At 38.1% G+C, this 14,012-nt stretch overlaps 1 protein-coding gene across 2 annotated transcripts in view; it reads left to right on the top strand.

The window, feature by feature from the left end:
• EXOC6B (exocyst complex component 6B) overlaps window positions 1–14,012 on the top strand; it is a 728,809-nt gene that overhangs the window by 560,135 nt on the left and 154,662 nt on the right. For both annotated transcript variants that reach the window (XM_070379801.1, XM_070379802.1), the window contains exon 20: window positions 5,822–5,895. In XM_070379801.1, the coding sequence (XP_070235902.1) occupies window positions 5,822–5,895 (74 nt within the window). The remainder of the gene's footprint in view (window positions 1–5,821; window positions 5,896–14,012) is intronic.

Genomic DNA, 14,012 nt, shown 5'->3' with positions numbered 1-14,012 from the left:
TGTTGTTCAGTCGTTAAGTTGTGTCCGACTCTCTGGAACCCCATGGATAGCAGCACACTAGGCTTCCCTGCCCCTCTCTCTTGGAGTCTGTCCAAACTCATGTCTGTTGAGTTGGTGATGCTATCTAACCGTCTCATCCTCTGCCACCTCCTTCTCCTCCTGCCCTCAGTCTTTCCCAGCATCAGGGTCTTTTCCAATGAGTCAGCTCTTCACATCAGGTGGCCAAAGTATTGGAGCTTCAGCTTCAGCATCAGTCCTTCCAATAAATATTCAGGGTTGATTCCTTTAGGAGTGACTGATTTGATCTCCTTGCAGTCCAAGGGACTCTCAAGAAAACTATCTAGCACCACAGTTTGAAAGCATCAATTCTTCCGCGCTCAGCTTTCTTTATGATCCAACTCTCACATCCATACATGACCGCTGGAAAAACCATAGCTTTGACTACTGAGAACTAAAACCTAGGAGGCACCTCTCAGATAAAACTGTTCCAAAAAGGTAAGGGAGGAGCCGGAATATATAGGAATTTTTGCTGAAAAAGAAAACAGAGTCAAACATCAATAGATTACCGCTAATCACAGAAGGCAGACATCTCAAATTAATGATTTTGGTTCTTGTCTATAGATGGAAAGATACAAAAGTCTGACTCATAGAATTTATTCCTTTGATGTGTATCCTAACTATCTTGGGCCAATATCCTGTTTTTCTGCATCCTGAAATCCCTTCAGGGCATAGTTAGGGTAGCTGCAATGGTTGATGGCTTGATGGTGGACAACATGTGATTTTTACCAGAATGGCAGGCAACATTCTTGTTTATTGAAATGGCAGGCAACATTTTTTTATCCATATTGATGTTAAAACTTAGAAGTGCTGTATCCTGGGAATCCTTCAAGCAAGAGGAGGGAAAAAAGGAGACACATAAGTCAAGCTTTTCCAGGCCCCCACCAGCCAACTTCACCTATAATCATTTAAGGTTTAACCTTTCTGAGTTTAATTCACTTTCCTTTACTCTCTCAAGGCCTTGAACTCTGAAAAACTATAATACTGTTCTCTGGCTATAAGGCATCATTTTGACTCCTCAAAGCCTCTTCTAACTGTGACTCTCCCATTTTTTCTAATTAGGGTTCTATGCTCTTTATCAAATGTATATTTTGTTTTCCTCAGCGAAATGTGAATGTACCAAGTAATTTTAAAGTTTATTTAAACATTTTTTTCCTCCCCTCTCTAAGTGGTAGTTCATTTTAAGAAAAGCCTTCAAGAAGTCTAGAAAGCATTTTGAAATTAGTTGAATTCCTCTATTTTCTACTTTGGTAATTTTTATTTCAGTAAAATATGAAGGTTATTAGAACTGTAAACCTGTTGGATATTTTTGAGAAATTAATATTGATTTAAAAATATTGTCACACCTCATAAATTTAAGTGTGTATGAGAATGTGAAAAAATGTTGGATATTTGTTAAGTAAAAGTGAGAGGTTTTTTGTGTGTGATTTTCTTTCCCTGTTTATACCTTCACTTAACAGTATGCCACCTTTCCTATAATTTTTATACCTCCCTTTAATTTTTTTAATGAAATATTTATTTCATTAAAATATTTTTTATACTTGCAAATTGGATTTGAGAGTCAGGCTCTGATAGCAGTTTCAACTCTTGAGAAACCATACTGTGATTAAGGGCAGTAAAAAGGAACTGGAGTGAGCCAAGCTCTCAAAAAGATGGCTTGGCCAGAAGCTCCAATAACCTGAACAAGTCTTTTAAGAGGAAGCTTTCTTGCCAGCCCATTGGAACCTTGATTCAGTCCCCAGATAACATAAGATAGTCAAAGGTAGGATTTGGTTCTCTGTGAAGTGGAACAAGCACCTTGATATTCTTGTGAGGCTGGCGCCACTCTGCAGAACTCCAGGCACTGGCTTAAGCCTCTTAGAGACTGAAAACCTACTACAGATCTTGGAATGCAGAGACAAGTCCAGAAAGAGGCGTCTTCACTGTCCCATTCATCCGTTGGTTCTACTTGGCCACTAGTACAGACATGTTCTCCTTTTCATTTGTGATTATAAAGGAAAGCTTCTCTGTGTTCATGGAGTCAATCTGTGTGTGTTTCAATGGACTGGGGGCTGCTGTACCCCTCCCATGTGTAGTTGTTCTCGTCTCTGTTAAGCAGCCTCTGAGAATATGGGTGTGCAAATCAATCCCAGTTGCCTGTAATGCTAAATCCTGAACAGGTTATAGCTCTTGTTACTAGAGAAAATAGCACTGAATAATTTGGGGATGTATGTGTTCTTCTATTTCCTGTTCTCTGATTATAAAAGTGGTCTGTACTCACTTTTAAAGTTTATAAAATGTAAAGGAGAATAAAATCCCGTGTAATCGTTCTCTCTCTAACAGCCTCAGCTAACATTATGAGATGAATGCCTACTGTCATGTGTTTCACTGTTACTGTATTTTACATAGTTGAAGATAAATGCAAATTTTAATTTAAAAATATTCACACTTTCTTATGCTATTAACATTTTTCATATGTGTAAAAAATTGACCCTATAGGAACAGTCCTGTTTTAAAGGAAATATTGAATCACAAAATTATAGGAGATCTGCTTAATATATTTATTGATTTTCTAAAATAATACTAGTGAAAATTCCTGTGCTGTGGCTAATACACTAGTAATTAGTCATATCAGCCTCCTTTAAGTGAATCACTTAAATATTTGCCCATAAATTTCAATACCAACTCACTAACTTACAACTGAATGGAAGCTGAATTTTCTTCTAATGTTTTGTCCTGGATATAAAACAGTGTTTCTTTACATTTGTTTGGTCACCTACTCTCTGAGAATTCAGTAAAACATACCCACCTTCTTCACAGGGAAACGCATATTCCCACAAAAAACTAATTGTAATGATAATCAATTATGATATGCCAGGCACTCTACTCTGCCAGTGGCTTTACATGTTATTTCACTTAACCCTCATAGCAGCAGTGTAAGGAATACACTGCCACCCTCATTTTTGAGATAAAGATATTGAACCTTTTAGGAGATTAAGTAGTTTGCACATATCCATAGAGCTAGTAAGTAGAACTCAAACTCTGATTTTTAAAACCCCAGAGCCCATCCCCTCAATCATTGTGCACCTAATTTTAGGAAGCTCATATATTCCTAAAGCCTACTTATTGATACTCATGTTAAGGACGCCTTACTATTGCAATCCAAAGAGTTTCATTGGCAGTAAAGAATGTGTGTAATTAATTGATCTTGTTATTTCTGTAAAGTATAGGTATTTGTTGGACATCTACTATTTTGAACACTTTGCTGTGTTCTGTGATATAGTCCTTACCCCTAAGAATTTTACTGTCTACACGAGAGGATAGCACTACATTCATAAAATAATGAGAAAATATAAATATGAAGTTGAATATATAGTATTTAATATTTCTATATTAAATAATTAATCTCTTAACTTTGTTGCACCTGATGCAATTGTCATTTTCTGATTTATAAAATTAAAATCAAATCTAAAAGGCCACTGTGTCCTCTGGGAACCTGGAAAATTGAGTGTGTCATAAAATGAGATCTATAAAGTGTGATTTACTAAATATGTATCAGATCCAGATACCTGAGTGGTTTCATCAGCATCATGTCAGCCCCAGGGAGCATGCCCAATAACGAGATTCAGGAATGTGTAGCCAGCTCTCAAGCATTCAACCTGTGTATCACAGGGCAGTCCTGTTGAACTGAACATGTGTAGGTCAGCAGAACACCTTGGCAGTTGCTGTGTCTTGACTTGTGGGGTTCCTACTGACAGAGGAAACTTCAGTACTTCAAATGATGCAGCATAAGGCATATGTCATATGGGAGTAGCAGTGATAATCCACCAACATTGGATGAAATCGTCAGACATAGGAAGCTTATTTAAGCTGACTGTCTGACCGTCAAGGCTGTCAAAAAGAGTGACTGTGGCTATGACTCAAAGAGCTGCTTTCTATAGGAGTATAGTATGAGAAAGTTGTACATGTGATTGAGCAGCTGTTATATACAAGGTTATCACAGATGATTGCTATGAAGGATGGATTATTTAAGCTTTTATTAACATGGCTCTTATCATGTATTTGTACAGTTTTAGAACTTTACCCTTTTAAAACTTTAATTATCTGCGCTATACATATGATGGAATTAATTTCTAAATGACATATAAATTTTCTTTCCAAAGTAAATAGAAACTTAGTGTGCTGTCATTCTATATAGTTTATCTCCTTCCATTTGAGTTATTTTTATTTGAAATCTCTGAAGTAAGACTATTTTGTGAAAACTCCAGGATAAGAATGTTTTTTTTTATTTCACATTTGTGCTCTATATAATTAGTTTAGCAAATTGGTGTAAATTTTATTTCATGTAGTGTTTTTATATTCCCTGCAACTTAACTTGTTAACATTATTTTTTAAAGTAGGGCAAGGAATTTATGAAAACCCATTAGACATTTCCTAGATGGAAAATATTTTTAAAGAACAGGAATATCTGTCATTGTTCGTAAATCATCATTTGAAGCTATCCAGTTACTAGTTGTTTGGAGGAATTTTCCAGACATATATGCAAATATATTGGTAGATTTTATTTAATTTCAAAAGAAAATATGATACCAACTTCCTGTAATTTCTTAAATTCATTCCTGGAGAAAAATAAAATCAAAAGGAAAACATCCCTTTTCATATTTGTTTTGAGCAGATATTTGAGTTGTTTTTGAAGTAAATAGTAGATTGATGTTAAATGTTTATCTTGCTTTGTTTGACTTCACAGATAGAATTCAAAGGATAGTAACTGTACAACTTTTGAATTTTCTCTGTGTCTATTTTGTCTGTATATAGGGGCTTAAACAAGACCTTTCGATTTCATAATAAGCAGGGCTTAGGGACAATAAAACTTGACATTCTTAACTGTTAACTAGTACATTTCCCTGTAGTCCTATGCAGTTACCTTCTTCTTAATGATGTAGAAGCCAGAGTCATAAACTAAGCATGTACCCAAGGCACTATTGTAAATTGCAAATAGCATTCATGTGTCTCTTCGACCTAAGACTCAATTGGAGTAGAGGAAGAGAAAAATAATTTTTAAGAGTGAAATAGAAGTCAAAAACAAAGAATACACTAGGAGGATAGACATATACAAAAATTTCCTAAGTTTTTGCAGTGATATTTATTTAGATGGGTCTTTTCATATCTGCAATACTCTTTTACTGAAGAGCCAAGCACTGGATTGGGGCAGCCTCTGCTGCTGGTGTGTGTGTTTGTGTGTCTGTGTGTGGGTTGGCAATAATGCACTCATGAGATAATACAAATAATCAGTGAGGGAATAATTAATGATGTGGCAGGGAATATTTTTTGATAAATGCTTGGGGAATGAGGTGACAGGCGTGAAATTAGAAAATTCCTTCAGCGATCTAAAATATAAATAGCTTTCGGAACTGAAAAGAGTTTCACAGCTGAAGATTTTATTGTGTTGAGAGGAAAAACTTTTTTCTCTCCCCCACTCCCTCCTCCTTTGCAAGTTGTTTGTCCATTCACAAAACAAATACTCTGAAGCCCAGCGCGGCTCATGGGAATAAATTTCAGGTCGAATTAGTACAGTTTCCTTGCTGTCAGGATGCTGGAATTAATGGTGTTTTGATGACACGAATTTTGAAGGGCAAACAAAGAAGCTGAAGGGAGAGAGACATGACTCCTTAGAAGCTTGGTCCTCCTCTCCCCCAGCCTCTCTTGTCTTCCCTGTCATCCGTCTGCCAATCTCCCTGTCCATGGTTAGTTAAAGGCGCTTTTTATCCTCTTTTCTTTCCCACAGAGTTTGCCAGATCCGGCCCGGTGCCTGGGTTCCAGGAGGACACGCTGCAGTTGGCCTTCATCGACTTGAGACAAGTAAGTCTTTGTGTTTTTGTTTTTTGTTTTTCTTTTAAGATGTGTGACTGAAGACCATCAGGTCTTAAGGAAAAGGAGAGGGGAGGGGCATTGGCATTGGCGATTCACACTGGAGACCTAAGGGCTTTTCCCTGTGTTTGAGGCCACCTCTTTTATTTAGCTATCTGGGATCCTTAGCTATGGTGGAGTTAAAGGTTTTGTGGATGGAAGGAAAGGGAGGAGGTGGAAGGAGGGCCCCAGAATGTAGTGGGACTCAAGTGACCCTCAAGTGATGTGACCCATTGTGCTATAGTTGGCTTTTGCAGACACAGCAGAAAAGATAACTCGGCAAACTGATGCTAAGCAGGTGCACTGATGCAGACTGCCTGCTTAGAGAACTTCTGTTTGCAGATAATGAGGGCAGTAACAGTTAATAAAAATGAAATATTTTACATTCTGGATTGTTGATTTGGTTTGTTGACTTTTTTTTCTGTTCCCTTAAGTCTTCTCATCCCCACCTTTGTAGAATGTGGTCAGCCATGAGTGACTGAGTGGTCATTGTAGATGACTAGTAAAGGCCCTGAACAGTCATGATAACCTGACAGGTAACTCTACTGAAGTAGTGTGGTGAAAGCGGGTACTTAGGTATACCTGAGGTTTGCAAGCCCATCAGACAGAGTCATTCTGTAGAGCTGTTGCTTGCAGATTGAAAAGGGTGGGTCGGTGGGTCTTGGTGGATTTGGTACAGAGGAGCAGTATGGGTGGGGGCCGACAGAGGGAGAGGGTTAACTGGGCTCTGTCATCTCTTCACTCTGAAGATGGATGGGGTTGGATAGAAAGTGTGAATGAAGTAAGAATCAATGACTGATGCTTCTCTCCTATTAAAACAATCTTTTTTTTTTGTCTGTTTTTAAAAGGGTGCTGGCTTTGTTTCTCCTGCCATAATGATGCAGTGCCTCTTGTTTTCAGAGCTGACAAAGTTTGCATTCTGAGAACTTTTAGATGCCCAGGGTATTTCTTAAAGCTGTAGGACCCCTTGTATTGGTAGTCTCCTTACCACTGTGACTCGATTCATGCTAGCACAGCTTTTAACCCATAATGGATGGCTTGAGCTACCCCTGAATCCTTGTGGATGGGTGGTGTAATCTGTCATCTGATGACAATTCTGGAAAGCCCTGTTAAGCAGAAAACAGAAAATTGTGTCTCTATAGACCCGCAAAGTTTGAGGATTCAGGCTGTGTCCCAGAAACGTGTGTCAACTTAATATTTAGGAGTTGAGATGGGGGTTCTCTTAAACATAAAGGCTTTCTCAGCATGGTCCCAAATGGAGCTGAGTATCTCTTTCCACCCTTTAGACCTTCCACCTGTGGATTCAGCAACTCAACTGAGGCGTTCAGGTTTTAACCCCTTGACTGATGTTAAGGCTGAAAGGTTGGGATTTTGCTTTGGAGTTTTGTGGTATGGTATCTGTCTGACTATCCCCACACTGTTCTTTCTCAGAGACTTCTGAGCCAATTGGCTTTTCTTGGAAAGCAGAAATTGAATTTCATTGGAAAAACACATTCAAGGAAAAAATTTTCTCTTCTCACTGTTCATGAAAAGGAATTGTGGTAATTCTCTCAAGTTTGTGGTTTTGGTCCCTATGGAAAGTGACTAGTGTTCACAGAAAATGTTAACTAAAGGAGTAAGTTAGAAAGCACAGCCAAAATAAGGTGGATCTGAGCTGGGATGAATGCTGAAATACTTGTGAGTTCTCAGTGAGCACTGTTGTTTATGCTTAAGTTCCTATTTTCTATTACATTTTTGTTCTCAGAGTTCCTTGCATGAAATTTTTAGGAGTAGAAAAAACTCTAAAACTCACTGAATCATGAGAGTATGCCTCTTCCTATTGAATCTATCACTTAATTTCTATTTATGTCTGTCTCTATTAAGGCAGCTTAAATTCTTCTTAGATCATATGAAAAACTTCCCTAGCTCATTATTAGCATTATTTAACCTCAGGTAGGTTAAATCAGTGTGACAAAAATGATCTTTCCCCATCCCATGCTGAAAATGCATCTCTCTTTGTAGTTCATCTTAGTCATTCTCATAAATTAATTAAAGTGAGCGTTGTTTTTAAAGGGAGCAGTTTATGAACTATAAGAGATGTTCAGATTATAAATAGAAAGCCTGGAAGCATGTTTTCAAATAAGACATGATTAGGTGTCCTTTAATATATGTCCCTTTGCCTGCACTCTTTGGACTCCTAAAATAAGAGTTACAGAATTTTGGGGGCTACGCTGGGTGCTGATCTTAAAAATCATGTAAATGTATCCTGATTTATGGAGCTTCCATCTGCTAGTAATTGAATCTTTTTCACACATAACATTGTTACCCACTCTATATCTAGTTCTTACGTGGTTGATTTTATACACCACAGCTGAAGGTTTCGCTATCTTTGGACAGTGTTTGCCTTTTAAGACATTTTATTAACAAACCAGATTTTAATCATTAAATCGTTACTTAATAATTAGTCATTTCATTATTTATTTAGCCTGTCTAAACCTTTAATGTCTTGACTCAATTATCCACCTTACTACTTGATTTGACTGTTATGTTCCTTATATGTCAAAGATAACAGTATTGATCAGAAATGGCTGAAGTTAAAGAAAGAAATTAAAGCATGTTATAGGATACATATATGCACCCATGGAAAAGGGGGATTTGTGCCCGTTCAGTGCAGCAAGGATGTTCTTTTACTGTCATTGAGTTTATTTTGCTCTCTGGTTTATGAATATATTCATGCTGATCATGCTTTTCATGTCCTTTTGCTTTAGAGTGTTTCAGACTATCAACTGAATTATAATTTTGAAAATATTCAAAACATAGAATATTTGATGAAATCATCTCTGTACAGACTATAATAACAGAGTGTCATTTGAAAGCCATAGAATTTTATTAGGAAGCAAATTAGATGTGGATAGCAAAACTATTTATCCTTTCTGAGCCATCCTGTCTACTCTGATTTTTCTACTTCTTAAGGAAAAAAGTGAAATGACATTCTGAATACACAGGATTTCATGATATTTTACATTTGTAAAACACTTCAGAATTAAAGCATATTTATACACATAAGTCATTTGTCAGGTTTGTGGATTTAGAAAACCAGCCGTTAATGGAAATTTGTGCAAATCAAAGGAGAAGGCAATGGCACCTCACCCCAATGGTACTCTTGCCTGGAAAATCCCATGGACAGAGGAGCCTGGTAGGCTGCAGTCCATGGGGTTGCTAAGAGTCAGAAACAACTGAGCGACTTCACTTTCACTTTTCACTGTCATGCATTGGAGAAGGAAATAGCAACCCACTCCAATGTTCTTGCCTGGAGAATCCCAGGGACGTGGGAGCCTGGTGGGCTGCCGTCTATGGGGTCGCACAGAGTCGGACACGACTGAAGCAACTTAGCAGTAGCAGCAGCAGCAGTGCAAATCAAAATCTTCTTCTTTTACACTTTATATTTTCTGTATTCTGAAGCTCATGAAAGGATTGCAGTACAATTTCACATCCATGTATCAAATGTGTGATATTTCTATTAAAATCCAAAATTTGGATTAATCCTAAATATTGAGAAGGTCAGCTTAAGGGCTCACTTATTAACTGCCTTGAAGTAGCATGTATATTCTAGGTACTAATAGTTGCTGTCCCTTAATGGTTCATAATTGAAAGTAGCAACTCAAGGCCACTAGCAGATCCTCAGTAGTTATTTGATTCTCAAACAGTACTATGGTTGGTATTTTCTTCTGTTGTTAGAGTTTAAGTAAATAATGCCAATGAACACCAGAATTTTAACTTTAGTTGATTTTCATTTCAGTCTATCAAACTCTGAGTGCCTACTATGAACAAATTACAACTTAGGTGTTGTGGGAATAGACAGTGGATATAATACACTCTAATAGCAAAGAGGTGAACAGCAAATACTGGATTCTAGTATAAGGCACACTATGAGTAAGTATTTCATTGGAAAGCTAAAACCATTGTGTGTGTTTCAGTTATTTCAACAGCTTTCGCTGCATAACAGATCACCCCACAACATATTGGCTTAAAATAGGAATCATTTATTTAGCTCATGTTTCTACAGACTGGACAGATTCAGCTGAGCTCATCAGACTTTGAGATGAGCTACTAGAGTGGCTGCAGACTACCTGATCCAGGATGCCTTAGCTAAGCTGACTCTTCTCTGCTCCTTGTGATTTCTCTCTAACCAACTGCCCAAGCCAGGCTTCTTCACATGGCATCCTGGCAGGGTTCTGGAAAAGCAAGAGGAAATGTGAAAACCTCTTGAGGCCTACACTTGAAATATCACTTCTTCGGCATTCTGTTGGCTAGAGCTGGTCACAGATAGGGGCAGCCCAAATTCAGGGAATAGAGAAATAGATTCCAACTTACAGTCTCATTGGAATATGACTTTTATATAATGATGCAAAATAAACAATGCAAATCAGGAGCAAAATTGAATCTCTTAAGTACAAAAAGAGGCCATGAAGTAGAGAGGTCTTTGTAGGCCTTGGCAGTATAAAATTTTTCATGGAAAAGGTGGAGAGTTAAACCGAGAGAAGAGTTAAATCAAGAATAGCTGGATTTAAGTACTGTTTGGAAAAATCTGTGCATGTGTCTGTGTGTTTGTTGTTAACCAGGATCTAACTGTCTTTCTGCCTTTAACTATTAAGCTCATCTCTTTAAATACCATTTTCTTAATTTCTCTTCTTTATTCTTTGTTTTTACTTTTCAGCTTCTTTTTGGACCTCTTTTTTTATGTTCCATATCTCCTCATCAAATGCTGTTTATTACAAGCTACCCTGAAACATTTCACATTTCTGTTATTCCTTTCATTATGAGAGTCTTAATTTCCCCTGATAATTATTACATTATTTATTTAAGTTTTAGCTGTTCATCTTCCATTTCTGACCAACAGGGAAAGGCTTGAATGTGTTCTTTAGCAATGTCACATTATTTTCTGTTCTTTGGCATCAACAATTATTTACTTCCAATATACTTAAGTTTTATAAAGCTGAATGAATTAGGTTGTGACATTGCATCAGATCTCCTGAATGGAGCTTGTTGGCAACGACTCTTAAACAGCAAAGCCATCCCAAGATATCTGTGGCTTTTTTTAGATTGAGTTGGTGACATTCCCTCTAGGCCAGTTATTCTCCAATTTCTAAACCTTCTGTCTAAAGTAAACACAGTGCATTTCCATTGCAGGCACTTAACATGCCTTAAAAACAACTATAGGACCTAAAAGAAATAATTGTAAATTTCTTTGGAGATATTGAACAAATTCTGGTATTATACCTGTTAGAGATATAGAGGCAAAATCAGTAAGTTAGCCAACATCAGGTAGGGAAACCTGAGAACCACCCAAGAATCTTACTGCGTAGAACTGCCCCTTTTATTTCCCCTCCTATCTTGATCCTGTTCAATAAAATTTTGTCTTTTTATTATATTTACTTTCTGTCTTTTTTGGCCTACCCTCAAGTTTAATGAACAGTGTTCCATTAAGAGGAATATGTTCCCTTTGCTTGACTGCTGTTGGCTCTTATGGAAAAAAATCCTAACTTCGCTTTATAATCACTTATATTTTAGCCTCAGTAGAATATCCATTTATATCAAAAAACTGCTTTTGTCTAATATGGCATATATCAAAATGATACTTAATAGAATTTATTTTATATTATTTCACCCTAACCAGACTAAACAACCCCTAACTAGGTGATTAGGAGGCTAGGCTAGGGGACAGGCATGAAAGGCCTCAAGGATCAGTCTTCATCACTGATCATTTCTTCCAGTATTAAACTGGAAGAAAGCCATCTCCCCCATGTACTTCTTAATAGGGAGGGGTGGTAGCCTGTAGTTTTCCCATGTATTTACTGAGCAGTTGTCAGTAAGTGATGGTAAAGAAGGGAGGTGTGGGTGTAGATAGATAGGGGAAAGTTTTTATGAAAGGATGTTCCTGTTGGAGGAAAATAGAGACCGTGGTGTATTAACCCTCTAGTATTGAAGTGTGTGGATCAGTAATGTGGTCAGTAGAAATACTCTCCAGGTGCTCAATTGAAATAGTTTGTGGGTATTTAATAATGACCTATAAAACTGGGAGTCTGCTGCTGCTGCTGCTAAATCGCTTCAGTCGTGTCCGACTCTGTGTGACCCCATAGACGGCCTCCCACTAGGTTCCCCCGTCCCTGGGATTCTCCAGGCAAGAACACTGGAGTGGGTTGCCATTTCCTTCTCCAATGCATTAAAGTGAAAAGTGAAGGGGAAGTCGCTCAGTTGTGTCCGACTCTTAGCGACCCCATGGACTGCAGCCTACCAGGCTCCTCTGTCCATGGGATTTTCAAGGCAAGAGTACTGGAGTGGGGTGCCATTGCCTTCTCCAGGGAGTCATCTACACCAGAGTTATTAATCAAATAGTTTGATAACCCATGAAATTGGAAGATGTCATTTATATAAATGATGTGAATGGTGGGGTTGGAAGGATGGTTTAAGGCATTAATTGAATTATCTAGGAAAAGATTATCTGCACAGCCAATATGATAGCATATGTAACCTATCCCTTGGACAGTAGGGAGATCAATGCAGTATGTCCTAAATTTAGTAAATCCTAAAGGAAATCAACCCTGAATATTCATTGGAAGGACTGATGCTGAAGCTGAAACTCCAATACTTTGGCCACCAGATGTGACGAGCTGACTCATTGGAAAAGACCCTGATGCTGGGGAAGATTGAGGGCTGGAGGAGAAGGGGAAAACAGAGGATAAGATGTTTCGATGGCATCATCAATTTAATGGACATGAGTTTGAACAAACTCAGGGAGATAGTGAAGGACAGGGAAGCCTGGCTTGCTGCAGTCCATGGGGGTCACAAAGAGTTGGACACGACTGAGTGACAAACAACAGTGTAGGTAGATGTCATTTCAGGAATGAAATCCAGGGTTATCATATTCCAAAGGCATTTGCTGATTAGAAGAGGTTGTAGTATTAATAATATATTGGAACACCTTCACAAATCTATGCTGATACAGAGCTACTAAAAGTTCCTGCAGGCTATAGTCCATGTTTTGATATAACCATGGCAAGCACTTGAATGTTAATATAGACCTCCCTAATCAGAAAGTATTTATTCATTCATTCATTCAACACTATGCCTAGCACTGTTATAGTGGGTATAGTGATATAGGGGGTATAGGATAATGAATAAAATATGATCCATCCCATTGTGGAGCTTATATTCTGGTATAGTTTGCCCATGGTTGTAAAATAGGCCTTTTTAATGTTCTGGCCTTCCAAAAATCTCTCTTCATGTGACCCTGGTGCTTTGAGAGAATGCCATTTTGTCTAGATAATCTATTTTTTGTATTGATGCTGTATTGGTCAGTTTTAGGGACAGCTGCAGAATTTTCTGTAAAGATCCCCAGGACAAGGTGAAGTCTGTTGCATATTGATAAGCAGGCTTTCACAAAAGAGTATTTAGGTATGGTTGGCAGCCTGGCATAAATAAGATAGTTAACTTGAAATACTTCAAAAAATAGTCCTTTGGTTTTTGAAGGCAGGTTTTTCTAATTGTATTGACAAAATTCTTTTGCCCAAGTTGTTTTGACAGATGCTTATAACCTTCACAGTGATACCTCTAACCTTAAAGGAGGTTCTGACAGCAAATAATTTGTATTCTGAAGTAGGAGAAAGCTAACACTTTTAGGTCTCTAAGTGTAAGTAAGTGAAAGTCACTCAGTCATGTCCAGCTGTTTGCGACCCCATGGACTATACAGTCCATGGAATTCTCCAGGCCAGAATACTGGAGTGGGGAGCCGTTCCCTTCTCCAGAGAATCCTCCCAACCCATGGATCGAACCCAGGTCTCCCGCATTGCAGGCAGATTCTTTACCAGCTGAGCCACCAGGGAAGCCCTTTTGGGTCTGGTTCTGTAAAAAAAAAAAGAAAGTAAAAATGGGAATATTTCCAAGAATAGACTCTACTGAGCTAGACTTTTGACCTCAGCTAAGTCAACGCTAGATCAGCATACACACAGATGGGGCACAGGTGAATAAGGTCTTCAGCTGCTGCAGTGTGGCTGCAGCTTTTGCAAACCAGATATATCTCCTTACCTTCC

This window comes from Bos mutus, chromosome 11, assembly GCF_027580195.1.
Source record: "Bos mutus isolate GX-2022 chromosome 11, NWIPB_WYAK_1.1, whole genome shotgun sequence".
Taxonomy (NCBI): Eukaryota; Metazoa; Chordata; class Mammalia; order Artiodactyla; family Bovidae; genus Bos; species Bos mutus.
Note: the sequence above shows the minus strand (reverse complement) of the source record. Positions and strands in the feature narration are given on the sequence as shown.